The sequence below is a fragment of the Apodemus sylvaticus genome, chromosome 9, assembly GCF_947179515.1.
Source record: "Apodemus sylvaticus chromosome 9, mApoSyl1.1, whole genome shotgun sequence".
NCBI lineage: Eukaryota > Metazoa > Chordata > Mammalia > Rodentia > Muridae > Apodemus > Apodemus sylvaticus.
The window spans coordinates 79,689,529-79,702,549 of record NC_067480.1 but is presented as its reverse complement, the minus strand read 5'-3'; the positions used below and the strand labels follow the sequence as shown (position 1 = coordinate 79,702,549).

The 13,021-nt window shown below is 50.8% G+C and overlaps 1 protein-coding gene across 1 annotated transcript; it reads left to right on the top strand.

Moving 5' to 3' along the window:
• Positions 1-5,215: 5,215 nt before the first annotated feature.
• Pgc (progastricsin) lies at positions 5,216-12,417 on the top strand. The gene is made up of 9 exons (XM_052193343.1): positions 5,216-5,274; positions 6,962-7,121; positions 7,491-7,608; positions 8,082-8,200; positions 8,613-8,812; positions 10,212-10,331; positions 10,836-10,986; positions 11,857-11,955; positions 12,265-12,417. The coding sequence occupies exons 1-9, from the start codon at positions 5,216-5,218 to the stop codon at positions 12,415-12,417; spliced, it is 1,179 nt and encodes a 392-aa protein (XP_052049303.1).
• Positions 12,418-13,021: the final 604 nt, after the last annotated feature.

Sequence of the window (13,021 nt, the reverse complement as noted above, 5' to 3'; positions counted from 1 at the left end):
GCAATCCAAATGATAAGGCCAGCACAGAAGTTGCCTTGGCACAGGAAGCATGGCTGTGTTAAAACATAAATATGTACATTAAGGACTGCTGGGTAATTTAAAGGTGTAAACACTTATACTTTAAAGACACCTAGATTTTTTTTTTTAAATCATTTTATTTTCTCTCTGTTTGCTGATCTTGGTCCTTGAGCCCAGGGCCTCATGGATGCTAGACAAGTGTTCTATCAGTGAGTGACAGACACTCCAGGCCCAGCATAATTTTCATAAAAATTATATGTGTGTGTGTGTCATTTTAAATGAAGCTTAGAGTTCCTAATTCTTATTTAAAATTTTTAAAAACAGTTTTTGTTTATGTCTTTTGCATGTGTGTGCCATGGCACATGCGTAGAGAGCAGAAGACAATCTGTGGGACAATCGGTTCTCCTCTCCCACCATGCTGGACAACAGGGACAAAACTCAGGTCATTAGGGTGGAGAGCAAATGCTTTTATCCTAGAGAATTAAAACCAAACAAAAATACCCAGGATATTATTAAAGGTCTTGGGAGCTGGGGAGATGGCTCAAGATAAAAGATCTAAGTTCGTATGCCCAGAACCTACACAAGACCAGGTGTGATGGTGCGTGCTCCAGGGATGGTGGGATGGGGAGAGGAGGAGCCCAAGGTTTTGCTGGCCAGCCTGGATGAAGTTGTGAGCTGTATGCTCAGTGAGAAAACCTGTCTCAAAAGGATAAGGTGAAGGGGGTGGCGAGGTGGCACATCAGTTCCGAGTACTTGCTGCTCTTTCCAAGGACCCAAGGTCAGTTCCCAGTATGTTGTATTCTGGGAGCCTCACAACCACCTGTTAATCCATATCCAGGGGACTCAATACCCAATTCTGGCCTCCAGTGGCATCCGCACACATAAGCCGTACACTCGTATGTGCATATACATATACGGAAATAAAAATAAACCTTAGGGAAATAAGGTGGAGAACTTATTGAAGAAATGCACCCTGATCTCAACCTCTGGCTTCCACACATGATTGCACAGATGAGCACAGCTCCTACACACACACACACACACACACACACACACTGACTTGGGATGATGGACCCAGAAGGGCTGTAGTCTAATGTCTAAGGCCCCCGTCTGAACACAGTGTGAAAGAATAATACAATTGATTAGTGAGGTCTGCCAAGGTTGACTTCATTGATTAGTGATGTCTGTCATAGGTGAAGGATAAACAATGGTTGCAATCCCCCCCATGCCCCCATACAAGGTCTCTATGTAGCTGTGACTGTCCTACCTGGAACTCACTATGCAGACTGTATTGACTTTGTCTCTGCCTCCCGAATGCTGGAATTAAAGGTCTGTGCCACTCTGCCTGGCTTGGTGATCATCCAACTCTGGTTGTCATGTTGTAGAAACACTGCCAGCTCCCTGTGTGACTTTGAAATGCTCTCATCTTTCACTGTTTGAGAAGTTGTGTGTAGAGAGAGAGACTCCTGTGAGTTAGAGGTTGTAGAGTTTGGGTAAAGTCATTGGGATAGGAAATAAATACCATAAGGAAAAGAATATCTGTTTTCCACATTGGTTTCATAGTAGGTGGCCACCACAGGGAGGACTCTGGCCTTTGTCTGGGTCTTGAAAGAGGAAGTAGCTTTCAAGGGGTGGCCTTGCTAAGTGAGAAAACAGCTGAGCTGCTGAGGGACTAGGAAGGAAACATGAACTTGGGGTGACAACGGGACCACCGGGATAATAGGGCATGAGGAGGAGTAGCTAAGACCCGCTGAAAACTATTACCAATTATTAATGATTTCTGGAGCCCCAGACAGGTAGGAGATCATGAACATTCAGCATGGGCACACTGGGAGCTTCTGAAATGAAATTCACCAGTGCAGGAGGAGCGGGAGGAGCGGGAGGAGCGGGAGGATGGGGGTTAAAGTACTTGTTTCAAAGCCTGGAGGTTTATCCCTAAGACCCATATGATGGAGAGACATGGCCCTAGCAAGTTGTCCTCTGATTGCTACACATAAGCCATGGCACACAGGTGCTCAAGTATATAAATGCACATACAATGAATATATAAATAAATAAGTGTAATTTTAAAAACACTCTGGGGAACAGCTTCGACTTATCTGAGACTGCTGGAGATCCAGTGTGTGGGGGTCAGAGGGTGAGCTTGGGCTGAAACCAGTGGGTTGGTACCTAATACTACACTGTACAGAGGAAGATGGCCTTACTGACTTCTGAAGTATCCTCAGGTCCTACAGATCCATGACATATAAAAAAAGAAAAGTGAGCTTTCTAGATATTGGGCAGGGGGACAGAGCAGGGGCAGAGGAGGTCTTAGGACATCTGGGAACATTGAAGTGATTCGCAGAGCTGTCAGAGGACCAAGTTGGGTACACAGGGGCTGTAGAATCCCTGGGGCCTGTCAGCTGAGTAGGGATGTCCTGGCCTGCTGTAGGTCAGGAATGCTCTGTAGATGTGGCGGAACTTGGCCTAGAGATTTGACTGACAAGGACTCCTGGAGTCCTAGTGAGTCAAAGAAAAGTTCCTGAAGGCTGAGATTGTGGAATCTGGCAGACCTCACTGGACTTAGAGCACTGCATGACTTTGGCAAGTTACCAAAGGTTCTCTCACTATCTTTTCCCTGTTCCCCAAAATCTGGAGATCCCATACCTGACTCCACCAACCCAGACTCCAGTGTGTCTCTGAAGACTCTAAGGAAGGAGAGCTGAACTAGCCTTGAAACATAAAAATGCAGAGACCTCCTTATCTGTGCCAGGCCCAGGCAGACACCTAGTCCCCTTCTCCCTCCCCCCCTCATCACAGGCTTGGGGAGGCTCCAGAGCTTTGGCTGGGTGGTGGGTAGCAGTTGCCAGAGTGGAAAATTCCTACTGGAGAGATGACGTACATGCCTAGCAGATCTGCTCCCAGCCTTCTGCCTACAGTGCTATGGTATGTTAAATCTATACAGGGCCCTGAGTCTGGGGTAAAAAGGTGACAGAGCTGGTAGGGGACTTTTTCCATTGACTCCAAATAGAGAGCTTGTTGGTGACCAGATTTGTGGCCTAGCTAACTCAAGGCATGAGAAAGGTGTAGTAAGGTTAGAGGTATGAAGGAGTGGTTAGTGGATGTGGGTTAGGGCTTTGGAGAGGATAACCGGGGGATATAGAGGGACTTTGAGAAATCCTAAAGATAGGAGAGCCAGGCTTACTGGTAGAGGCCTGTTATCCTACCTACATAGTAGATAGATAATGCTGATGTTGGATGATGACAAGTTCAAGTCCTGCCTAGGCTGCAGAGTGAGTTCAAATCTAGCCTGTGCAAATTAGCAAGTGTCTGTCTCAAAAATAAAAATATCCAGGCATAATAGCACATTCCTATAATCCCTGAACTTGGGAAGCTAGGGCAGAAAGATGGTTGAGAATTCCAGGCTAACCTGGGCTGCATAGTGAGGTCCAAGTCAACTTGGTCTATAGTGTGAGACTTTGTCTTCAACTAAAAAAATAAAAATAGCCTAAGTTGTGCAAGCCTGGAGACTTGAGTTTAAATTCATTGCCCACATAAAGAGCAGGCTAGGAGTATATGGCATGCAACTAGAACCCTGGCACTGGAGGACAGAGGCACAGAGAGCCCATGGATGCACCAGCCTTCAGCAAGCTCAGATCTCAGTGAGAGATCCCATCTTTAAAAAAGAAGGTCGCCGGGTGGTGGTGGCACACGCCTGTAATCCCAGTACTCTGGGAGGCAGAGGCAGGTGAATTTCTGAGTTCGAGGCCAGCCTGGTCTACAGAGTGGGTCCCAGGACAGCCAGGGCTACACAGAGAAACCCTGTCTCCAAAAACCAAATCCAAAAAACCAAACCAAACAAACAAAAAACAAAAAAACAAAACAAAACAAAACAAAAAAACAAAATAAAAAAGGTCAAGGACCAGCAAGGTGACTCAGTGGATAAAGGAACTTGCCACCAAGCCTGAGAATCCCCAGAACCCACTTGGCAGAAGGAGAGAAAACACTCCTGCAGTGGTGACCTGTCACCTGAGCGCCCCGACACCGCCACTCCCACCCCCACTCCCCACCACCCGACCCCTTAAACTTGAAAATTTAAAAAATAAGGTAGATACACAGTTGAAGAAACACACATGTAAACACACACATACACCGCATGAACACATCCACTAAACAGCTGGAGTATATATAGCTCAGTGGTTGACTGGCCCATATGAGACCCTAGGTTCAACCCCCAAACCCCCAACCAAATAAAGCTCCCAGGGAGCAATGGGGAGGGAAAAGAGACAAGGGGAGACACAGCAGGGTGCGGTTGTGGCCCTTCCATTCACACCCTGCTCTGAGAATATGGCCGTAGGATGTGATTCTCTTCTGGGAGTGATTCCCACTGAATTAGGACAGGACTTCAGGCCGAGACCTGAACCACCAATCCATTCCGACTTCATCTGCCAGCCCCGGTCTCAGCATCAGTACTGCCACCACAGACTGCTGCCGCTGTCGCTGCTTCCTGGCCCCTCATCCTCCAGACCCCCTGAACCCCAGCTCCCAGAAGTTTAGTGGGGATTGGGAAACATGACTTAAGTCAGACCTCCAAGTATGTTGCCTGCCTGTGGATCAGGTGGTTCCTCAAGGATTTGTCTCCAACGGGAAACCAACAAGGCCTGGAGACATTTTGGTAGCTACAGCCTGGGGGTCGAGGTGGGGGCTGCTCTTAGCATTTAGTGGGAAGATAGGGTTGCTGCTAGCACCCTACAGTGAACAGGACCATGCCCAGAAACAAAGAATTCTTCCAAATATCACTAGTGCCAACCGTCAGGTCCCAGGCCCCTTCTTCAAGCCCTCACCCCAAACACCTACATCGTGCCCCTAATTCCCAGAGGCGTAATCTTTGCCACTCCACTGTGCGGCTGCTTTGTTCCCCGCTATCACTTTTACCTCCTGGCCTTCCCTGCTTGAATTTAAACAGTCGATAAAACGAAAAGTGTCCCGGTCCTGCTCCAGAAGGAAAAACACACAGAAACTATTGATACATGAACTACAAGGGACCTCTTGGCTTGGGGCGGGTCAGGGGAGTGTCATGCTTGCCCAGGCTGGGAGTCAGGGGCTGGGCTAGCTCCTGGGTGTATAAAAGGTAGGAGTTCTGCTCAGGTCTTCACTCTACCACAACGGTCGAGCTTGAAGTGATTTCTTCCTGTGAGACCAGCTGCGGATCGGCACCATGAGGTGGATGGTGGTAGCCTTGCTCTGCCTCCCGCTCCTGGAGGCATCCTTGCTCAGGTGAGGCTGGAGGATGGCTCTAGGCTCTGAGAGGCCCAAGTGGGAACCTGGAGCCTGGAGCTTGTAGAGTCGGCAGATCCCCTGGGACGGGCATTACAGCAGGTTGTGGGTGCTGAGACTCGAACCCTGCTCTTCTTGGAAAGCCAACAGTGCTCTTAAAGCCCCGAGCCATGCCTTCAGCCCCTTCGTAGGTATTAATAGCCATCTAGAGATACTTTAAAGTAGTGCGGGGATTCACGCAGGTTATAAGGGATATCCGTGGGTTTGAGCACCTGTAGATTTTGATACCTCATGCTTTCTCCTTTAAAAAGTACGACTCAAGTTTTTTTCTTTTTAAAATTTAATATTTAAATTTTTGTGTGTGGGGGATGGTGAGGTGAGTGTAACTGGGCCGCTGAATGCATGTGCAAGTCAGAGGACACACCCAAGGAGCCAGGGCCTCCTTCTGTGGGAAGGTGCTAGGAACCAGACTCAAGTCTTCTGGCTTGGCAGCACCTTTCCCTGCTGAGCCATCTTACCAGGCCTGCTACCTGGCAGTTTCTTGGGTGAAAGGCCAGCTAGCTCCTCCCATAAGTTTGCATTGTGCAACCGCAGTAGAGGTGAATGGCGCCCCTCCCATGGAGGTCTAAGCCGAGAAATCCTGGAACGTATTGTCTACGAGAATGAAGAGTTAAAATGGGAAAAGAATAAAAGAAAAAGGAATTCTAGGTTGCAGTTCGGGCAGGTGAATCTGCAGAGACCTTTGGGTAATAGCAGCTAGCAGCCCTTAGACCACGCTTGCGGTGACATGGGCAGAAGTCAGGACTCCTAAAGCGTTAACTCTGGAACTCCTGAGCCACTTCCCTATGGACTGTTCTAAGAGGCACAGTGATGTCCCCAGGTTGTAAAGTTATCAATAAGTAGTGAGGATCAGCACCTTTTCCTTTACTCCATGCTCTGTCACGTCAGCCAGTACTCGGAGCCGGAGGACCACCATAGGAAAGGATACTTTGGGGTGAACCGGCTTTCTCTGGCACCTTTAAAAAAGTATAGCTGTGTGGGCTCAGTTGGTAGGACAGTTGCCTAGCATGTGTGATGCTCTGGCTTTGACCCCAGCACTCTATAAGCTGGGTGTGGCGACAGAAGGAGAAGGATCAGAAGTTAGAGGACACTCTTTGATTCATATTAAGTTTGAGGCCAGCCTGAGACACGTGAGATCCTGTCTCAAAACCATAGACACACTGATTCTAACAAGGACAGTTCTCCAAGTCACCCTCCCGTTCTTGGGGAGAATTACAGGCTGTAGTAGAGCAGGGGCCCCGGGCAGCAGGCCTTTCATGTGGGGTGAGGATGGATGTAGTTGACGGTGGTTAATTTCTGAATCTTGGAGCAAGCATTAAGGTGGATTTTGAGTGAGGGAGAAAACAGGAAGAAAATGACGAAGGGGAAAAAAAGCTAGAAAGAATCGAGAGGGAGAGATGTAGAGACAGAGATTCAGTGAGCATGCGTGGTAAGAGATGGGGCGACAGATTCAGGAGCATGCGTGGTGAGAGATGGGGAGCCAGAGACATTCAGTGGGCATGCGTGGGGCAGACTGGCAGAGAGAAAAATGGGTGGAGCCAGGAGACACATACACAGAGGTATGGAAGGAGAAAGGAAAGAAAGAAGAAGAAGGCAGGGCGTGGGCCTGACACACCGCCTTCCGCAGGGTCCCCCTGAAGAAGATGAAGAGTATCCGTCAGACCATGAAGGAACGGGGTGTTCTCAATGACTTTCTGAAGACCCACAAGTATGACCCTGGCCAGAAGTACCACTTGGGCAACTTTGGTGACTACAGCGTACTCTATGAGCCCATGGCCTACATGGATGTAAGTCTTAACACCCTTCCCCCCACCCAGGGCGTCTCTGTCCCTGCTGTCGAAGGGTCCCCTGCCTTCCTGCCCTGGGTTGTACAACCTTCTTTAACCTGCTATGGGCAACTGTTCGAAGAGCCTGAGCGGGAGTCCTTTCTGCCCTTGGGGCTGAGCCCACAAAGCGCCCTGTGGCTGTCTGGGGCAGGCACAGACTGAGCATCCCTCGTGGTTTGGGGCAGGCTTTGAGGATGACTTGGGCCAGCGGTTTTGGTGTGGTCTGGAGGGCAGCGGCTGGGTCCCTTTTTGCTTACTTTTGGAGTTGCCAAGCCCTTGGGTCCCTCAGAGCTGAATAGTTTCCCCTGTGACACCCCCCACCCCAATCAGGCTTCCTACTTTGGTGAGATCAGCATCGGGACTCCACCCCAGAACTTCCTGGTCCTCTTCGACACGGGCTCCTCCAACCTGTGGGTGTCTTCTGTCTACTGCCAGAGCGAGGCCTGCAGTGAGTGCTGGACGGGCAGCAAAGGGGGCAGACACCTCCTTAAGAATGCTGGGAGGCAATCCACTCCGGGAGAGGATGGGGGTTGTCTCTTGTCACGTGACATATCCAAGCCACATCAAGAGGCTGGCCCTGATGCTGGGGGGCTCCATTGCCTTTCTTGCTAAGCAATATATACCTTCACCTGTGCCAGCACACCGTACCTACTCCATGATGCCATCTTACCCATCCTGATCACTGGGACAATGGTATCCCTTTTCTCCTGGGCAATCTCAGGATCTTGGTATAGGCAGCTTCTTGAAGGGGTGGAGGCCGTGGGATGAAAACACACATGGAGACGCCTTCATTCCTGAGGGGGAGTGCGTAGGGATGCTAAAACCTCCTGGAGTTTAGGCACAGGCTGAGGAGGTATGGCACGCTCTGGGCTTGAGTCCTCCACTCACCACATGTCCTCTATGTCCTGTCACCCCTTGCAGCCACACATACCCGCTTCAACCCCAGCAAGTCCTCCACCTACTACACTGAGGGGCAGACCTTCTCCCTGCAGTATGGCACCGGCAGCCTTACCGGCTTCTTCGGCTATGACACACTGACTGTGAGCGAAGTTCTCTACCCCTGGCTGGGGGATGGGAGGGAGAGGAGGGCCTTAGGCAAAGCCCCTGATATACAATGGAAACGCTGTCCATAGGACAGGGGTCAGCACAACAAGACCTCCTTCATTCACCTGCTGACCCTCATTCTGTGTTAGGAGCTGGGGAAGCCATGATAGAACCCTTTGGTTGTAGCCATGTTCCTTCAGGATCACAGGCTCTGCTGAGGAGAGAGGGGCAGGGCAGGGACAGGGACAGGGACAATGCTGTTAAGTGCTGGTCCTTGAAAGAGAATATGGCTCCTGTCAGACTTATCAAGGTGGGGTGGGGACTTGAGTGGGGAGAGGGTCTGGAGGAGGGAGGTTCAGTCTGGGTTGTCACTGCCCTGTGTTTTAATGTTTTAATCTCCATCCCCAGGTCCAAAGCATTAAGGTCCCCAACCAGGAGTTCGGTCTGAGTGAGAATGAACCCGGCACCAATTTTGTCTACGCACAATTTGACGGCATCATGGGCCTGGCCTACCCCGGCCTGTCTGCAGGGGGCGCCACCACCGCCTTGCAGGGCATGTTGGGGGAGGGCGCTCTCTCCGAGCCCCTCTTCGGTGTCTACCTTGGCAGGTGAGCCACCACTTAGCAAGCTCTCAGTCCTTTTTCTACTCAACTGAGGGTCAGTCGTTTGAGGGCCTGCGGGTTGCTTCAGCCGGACCTGTCCCAGCATCCCTCTTCAGTTCCTGAATTTTGCCCTCTCCACCCGGTATCTGTTTCCTGTCCACTCCTATTTTTTTTTCAACATTTATATATTTGTATTAGAGCAGGGGTTGGGACGCACTCTACAGTGAGCTTGTAGAGGTCAAAGGACAACTGACAGGAGTCGCTTCGCTCTTTTTATCCTGTGGCTACAAAAGATGAAATGCAGCTTGTCAGACTTGGCCACAAGCACCTTTACCTGCTGAGCTATCCTGCCACCCAGACAATTGTTCTTTGTCTTTCCTGAATGTGACAAGCTCGCCCTATCCCTCCCGCCCATGCTCAAATCCAGGGCTCTGGCTTTCTCTCTACCACTTCCTGGGTCCACCTCCAGGGCCCGCCCCACTGAGGTCCCACTCTGGCCAGAGACTTTCCATTCGTATCTCTTTTGTGTAGTAATCTCCCTTCATCTCCTTTGATCTGTTGTTCCAACTGGTCCTGGAGTCTCTGGGGCGCAGCCAGGACTGACTTCTAACCTGGTGTTATCCTTCCAGCAGACGCAAGCAGGCGCCGGCTGAGATTCCCGCTCTTTCTTTTCTTTTCTCTTCTTTTCTTTTTTCTTTTCTTTTCTTCTCTTCTCTTCTTCTTCTTCTCTCTCTCTCTCTCTCTCTCTCTCTCTCTCTCTCTCTCTCTCTCTCTCTCTCTTTTCTTTCTTTCTTTCTTCCAAGTTAGCTACCTTCCAGAGTGTCCACACACTCCCTGTGGTTTAAGGGCCTGAATCTGACTTTGTCACCAACTCTGTGGGCTTACCTTTTGCCTGTTTATAATCATTACACATCACCTTTGGGAGCTCTATCTATCCTTTCTCTCCACCTTTAGCCGGGAGGCTACTAGAACGGCCTTTCCTCCTCCTCCAGCCAAGCCTGGCTTGAAAAAAAGCCCAGTAGAAAAGTGAGCAGCCTGGCCTTGCGCGGCCTTCTGGGAATGGACAGGCTCTACCTACAAGTGAAGTAAAAAGACAGGCGACACAGGACAGTAGCTGGTGGGGTTCACAAAGTGGCTGGCCCTTCCGTGGGGGCTGGGACTCTGAAGGACAGCTTCACTCCAGAGTCTGCAGCACTGAGGATTCTGAGAGGCCCAGACAGGGAACCACAGTCTGAGGGAAACACATTCCATCTTCAGGAAACCCCAATCTGAGGGAGACAGAGCCTGCTCTCAGGAAGCCTCCATGCAAAGGAAATGAGGGAAGGAGGTGTTTTCCTCTTGAAAATGGCTAACCGACCATTATTTTTCCATTCACCCCTACCCTTCTTCCCTTTGTCTTCTGTAGCCAGCAGGGGTCTGATGGCGGACAGATTGTGTTTGGGGGCGTGGACAAGAACCTCTACACTGGGGACCTCACCTGGATTCCCGTCACTCAGGAGCTCTACTGGCAAATTACCATTGACGAGTGAGTCTGGTCAGGCCTCAGGGAGTTTCACCGTGTACCTCAGACATTCTAAGCCCATCACCCATCCAGGCACTGCTGGCGTGTGTGTGTGTGGGGTGGGGGGGGGGCTGTGGGATAGAAAAAGAACCTCCTTCAAAGTCACAGCACTAGGGGAGCCCAGCTCACTTTGGAGAAGAGGGGCTGAGGCCCCACAGGGACAGTCAGCACGTGTGATCTCGGACACGAGAGGCCCCCATCGTCCAGTGCTACAGCTCAGAGTGTTTCACCATCCTTGAGACAACCAGAGGCTCCCTGGCTTTCAGTGTGTCTTGAGAATTTGGAAGCAGATTCGGTGGCCATCCGGATGGCCTTGAGTAGACTCTAGGGTGATGTGAGGTGGGATCCCCTCACCTTCCTTAAGAACAGCTTGGCCCCAGGATGCCGCTACCCATGCCACTGTGGTGGGAAGCCCCCCTCTGACTGTCTTCAGGCAGGGACTGAGGCCGCTCTCTTCTTACCATTCAGCTTCCTTGTTGGCGACCAGGCCTCTGGCTGGTGCTCCTCCTCCGGCTGCCAAGGCATTGTAGACACGGGCACCTCTCTGCTTGTCATGCCTGCCGAGTACCTGAGCGAAGTTCTGCAGACCATTGGGGCCCAGGAGGGAGAGTATGGACAGGTGAGTCTGGGAAGGGACTCCCTTCCTCAGGGAAGGCCATTCTGTGTGTGTGTGTGTGTGTCTTTGGGAACACAAAGATGGCTGAATCCTTGACTTCCAGGCTTTTAGCTACTGAAAGCGCTGGCAGGGAGTGGCCCCGCTAGTATAGCAAAGCAAGGATATCTTCTGAGCCAAAGTCACCTTGAAATATGGATTGAAAACTGTCTGGATTTTAAGATTACAGGAAAATAATTAGAAGAGGGGGGCCAGCCGGGTGGTGGTGTCGGCACAAGCCTGTAATCCCAGCACTCTGGGAGGCAGAGGCAGGCAGATTTCTGAGTTCAAGGCCAGCCTGGTCTACAGAGTGAGTTCCTGGACAGCCAGGGCTATACAGAGAAACCCTGTCTCGAAAAAAACCAAATCAAAAAAAAAAAAAAAAGAAAAAAGAAAAAAGAAAAAAAGAAAAGAAAAGATGGGGGCCACACAAATGAGTGACAAGGGACAGCTCTATGATCCACACTCCCCCTCACCTCCCCGTGCTCTCTCCTCCTCCTCCCAGTCATAAACCCAGCAGAGAGTTTACCTGCTATGGAGCCCATTCTCTTAGATTCTGGGCGGGTGCTGACAGGCCACATGGTCTACAGATTAAAGGGCGCGAGCTGAGGGAGGGCAGCAGTTCAACCTCTCAGAGAGCGTAGTGGGTTCCTGATGCCTCCTCGGATCACTCCCTGTCTGTGCCAAGGCCGCCGAGTGCTGAGAGTTTGTAAGTCAGGTTTCTCTTGACGCTGTGCCCTCCAGTCCAAAGCAGACTGTGGGTGTGGGCCCAGGCTGTAGAGCGTTCAGGTGGCGGAGTGACGGCCACCCTTCTGAGGGAGATGTTCCTCTCTGCAGTATGTTGTGAGCTGCGACAGCGTCAGTAGCCTGCCTACCTTCAGTTTTGTCCTCAATGGTGTCCAGTTCCCCCTGTCACCCTCTTCCTACATCATCCAGGTAAGTTCTTGTTCCTCTGGGCAGAGCTTCCAGGATTTGGTGTGGGTTTGGAAAAGTTATGCTAAGGTTTGAACCCAAGTTGGTCTGTCTTCAAAGCTTAGCTACCAGGAAGACCTACTGCAGGCCTGGAGTAGGGGGTGGGGGTGGGATGGGGGTGGGGGAGGGGAGGGGTGGGGAGATTGCTCAGCAGTCTTTGCTGTGGAGGGTCAGCTGTCCAATGAGCCCTTTGGATAGTCTTTGTACTGTTCAAGGGCTGAAGTTCCGTTCTCAGGTAAACAAGTGGGCGAATGCTGTCTTTCTGTTGAACAGGAGGACGGCTTCTGCATGGTGGGTCTTGAGAGCCTCTCTGTGACCTCTGAGAGTGGTCAGCCCCTCTGGATCCTTGGGGATGTCTTCCTCAGGTCTTACTATGCTGTCTTCGACATGGGCAATAACAGGGTGGGCCTTGCCCCTTCTGTCTAGACTTGCCATCTAGACACCCCCGTACCCTTCTTCCTCTCAGCCCACCCCCTCTGTCCCTCCTGTGTGTATCCAACTTTCCTTTTCTGGACCCTAGACTTTCCCTAACAATAAATAGTCCTCCATATTGACCAGCCTGTTGCGTCATTTGTGTGTAGGGTGTGTGGGATCAGGGAGTTATGGATAAAGTTATGACTTGTCAGATTCCTGGGTCTCGGGGAAACTGTCAGAATGGAAGACAGGGAAAGTTCAGCTCTGACTGATCTTAGTGGCCACAAGGTTTCCCGGTGGGTTACTCAGGGCCAAGTGAAATGGGAGTTTGAAGCCAGGCTTGGAGATAGGACTGTACCTTTCAGTGCTTGGAATCTAGTCACTGATTCCCTAGGAAGAGATAAAACAGGCAGTGGGGGGAGGGGCTAGTGCCTGATGGGCAAAGGGAAAATACTCTGTTAAACCACTTCCCCAAACCTTCCCACTGGCCTTTCTCAAGGCTACAGGAATGTCCACTGTTGGCATATGTGGGGGTGGGGGGCCCACCATGACACAAAGTGAAGAGCTTGTCTCTTCAACTTTGAATCCGTTTTGACTAGAGTTTTCAGAAGGATGC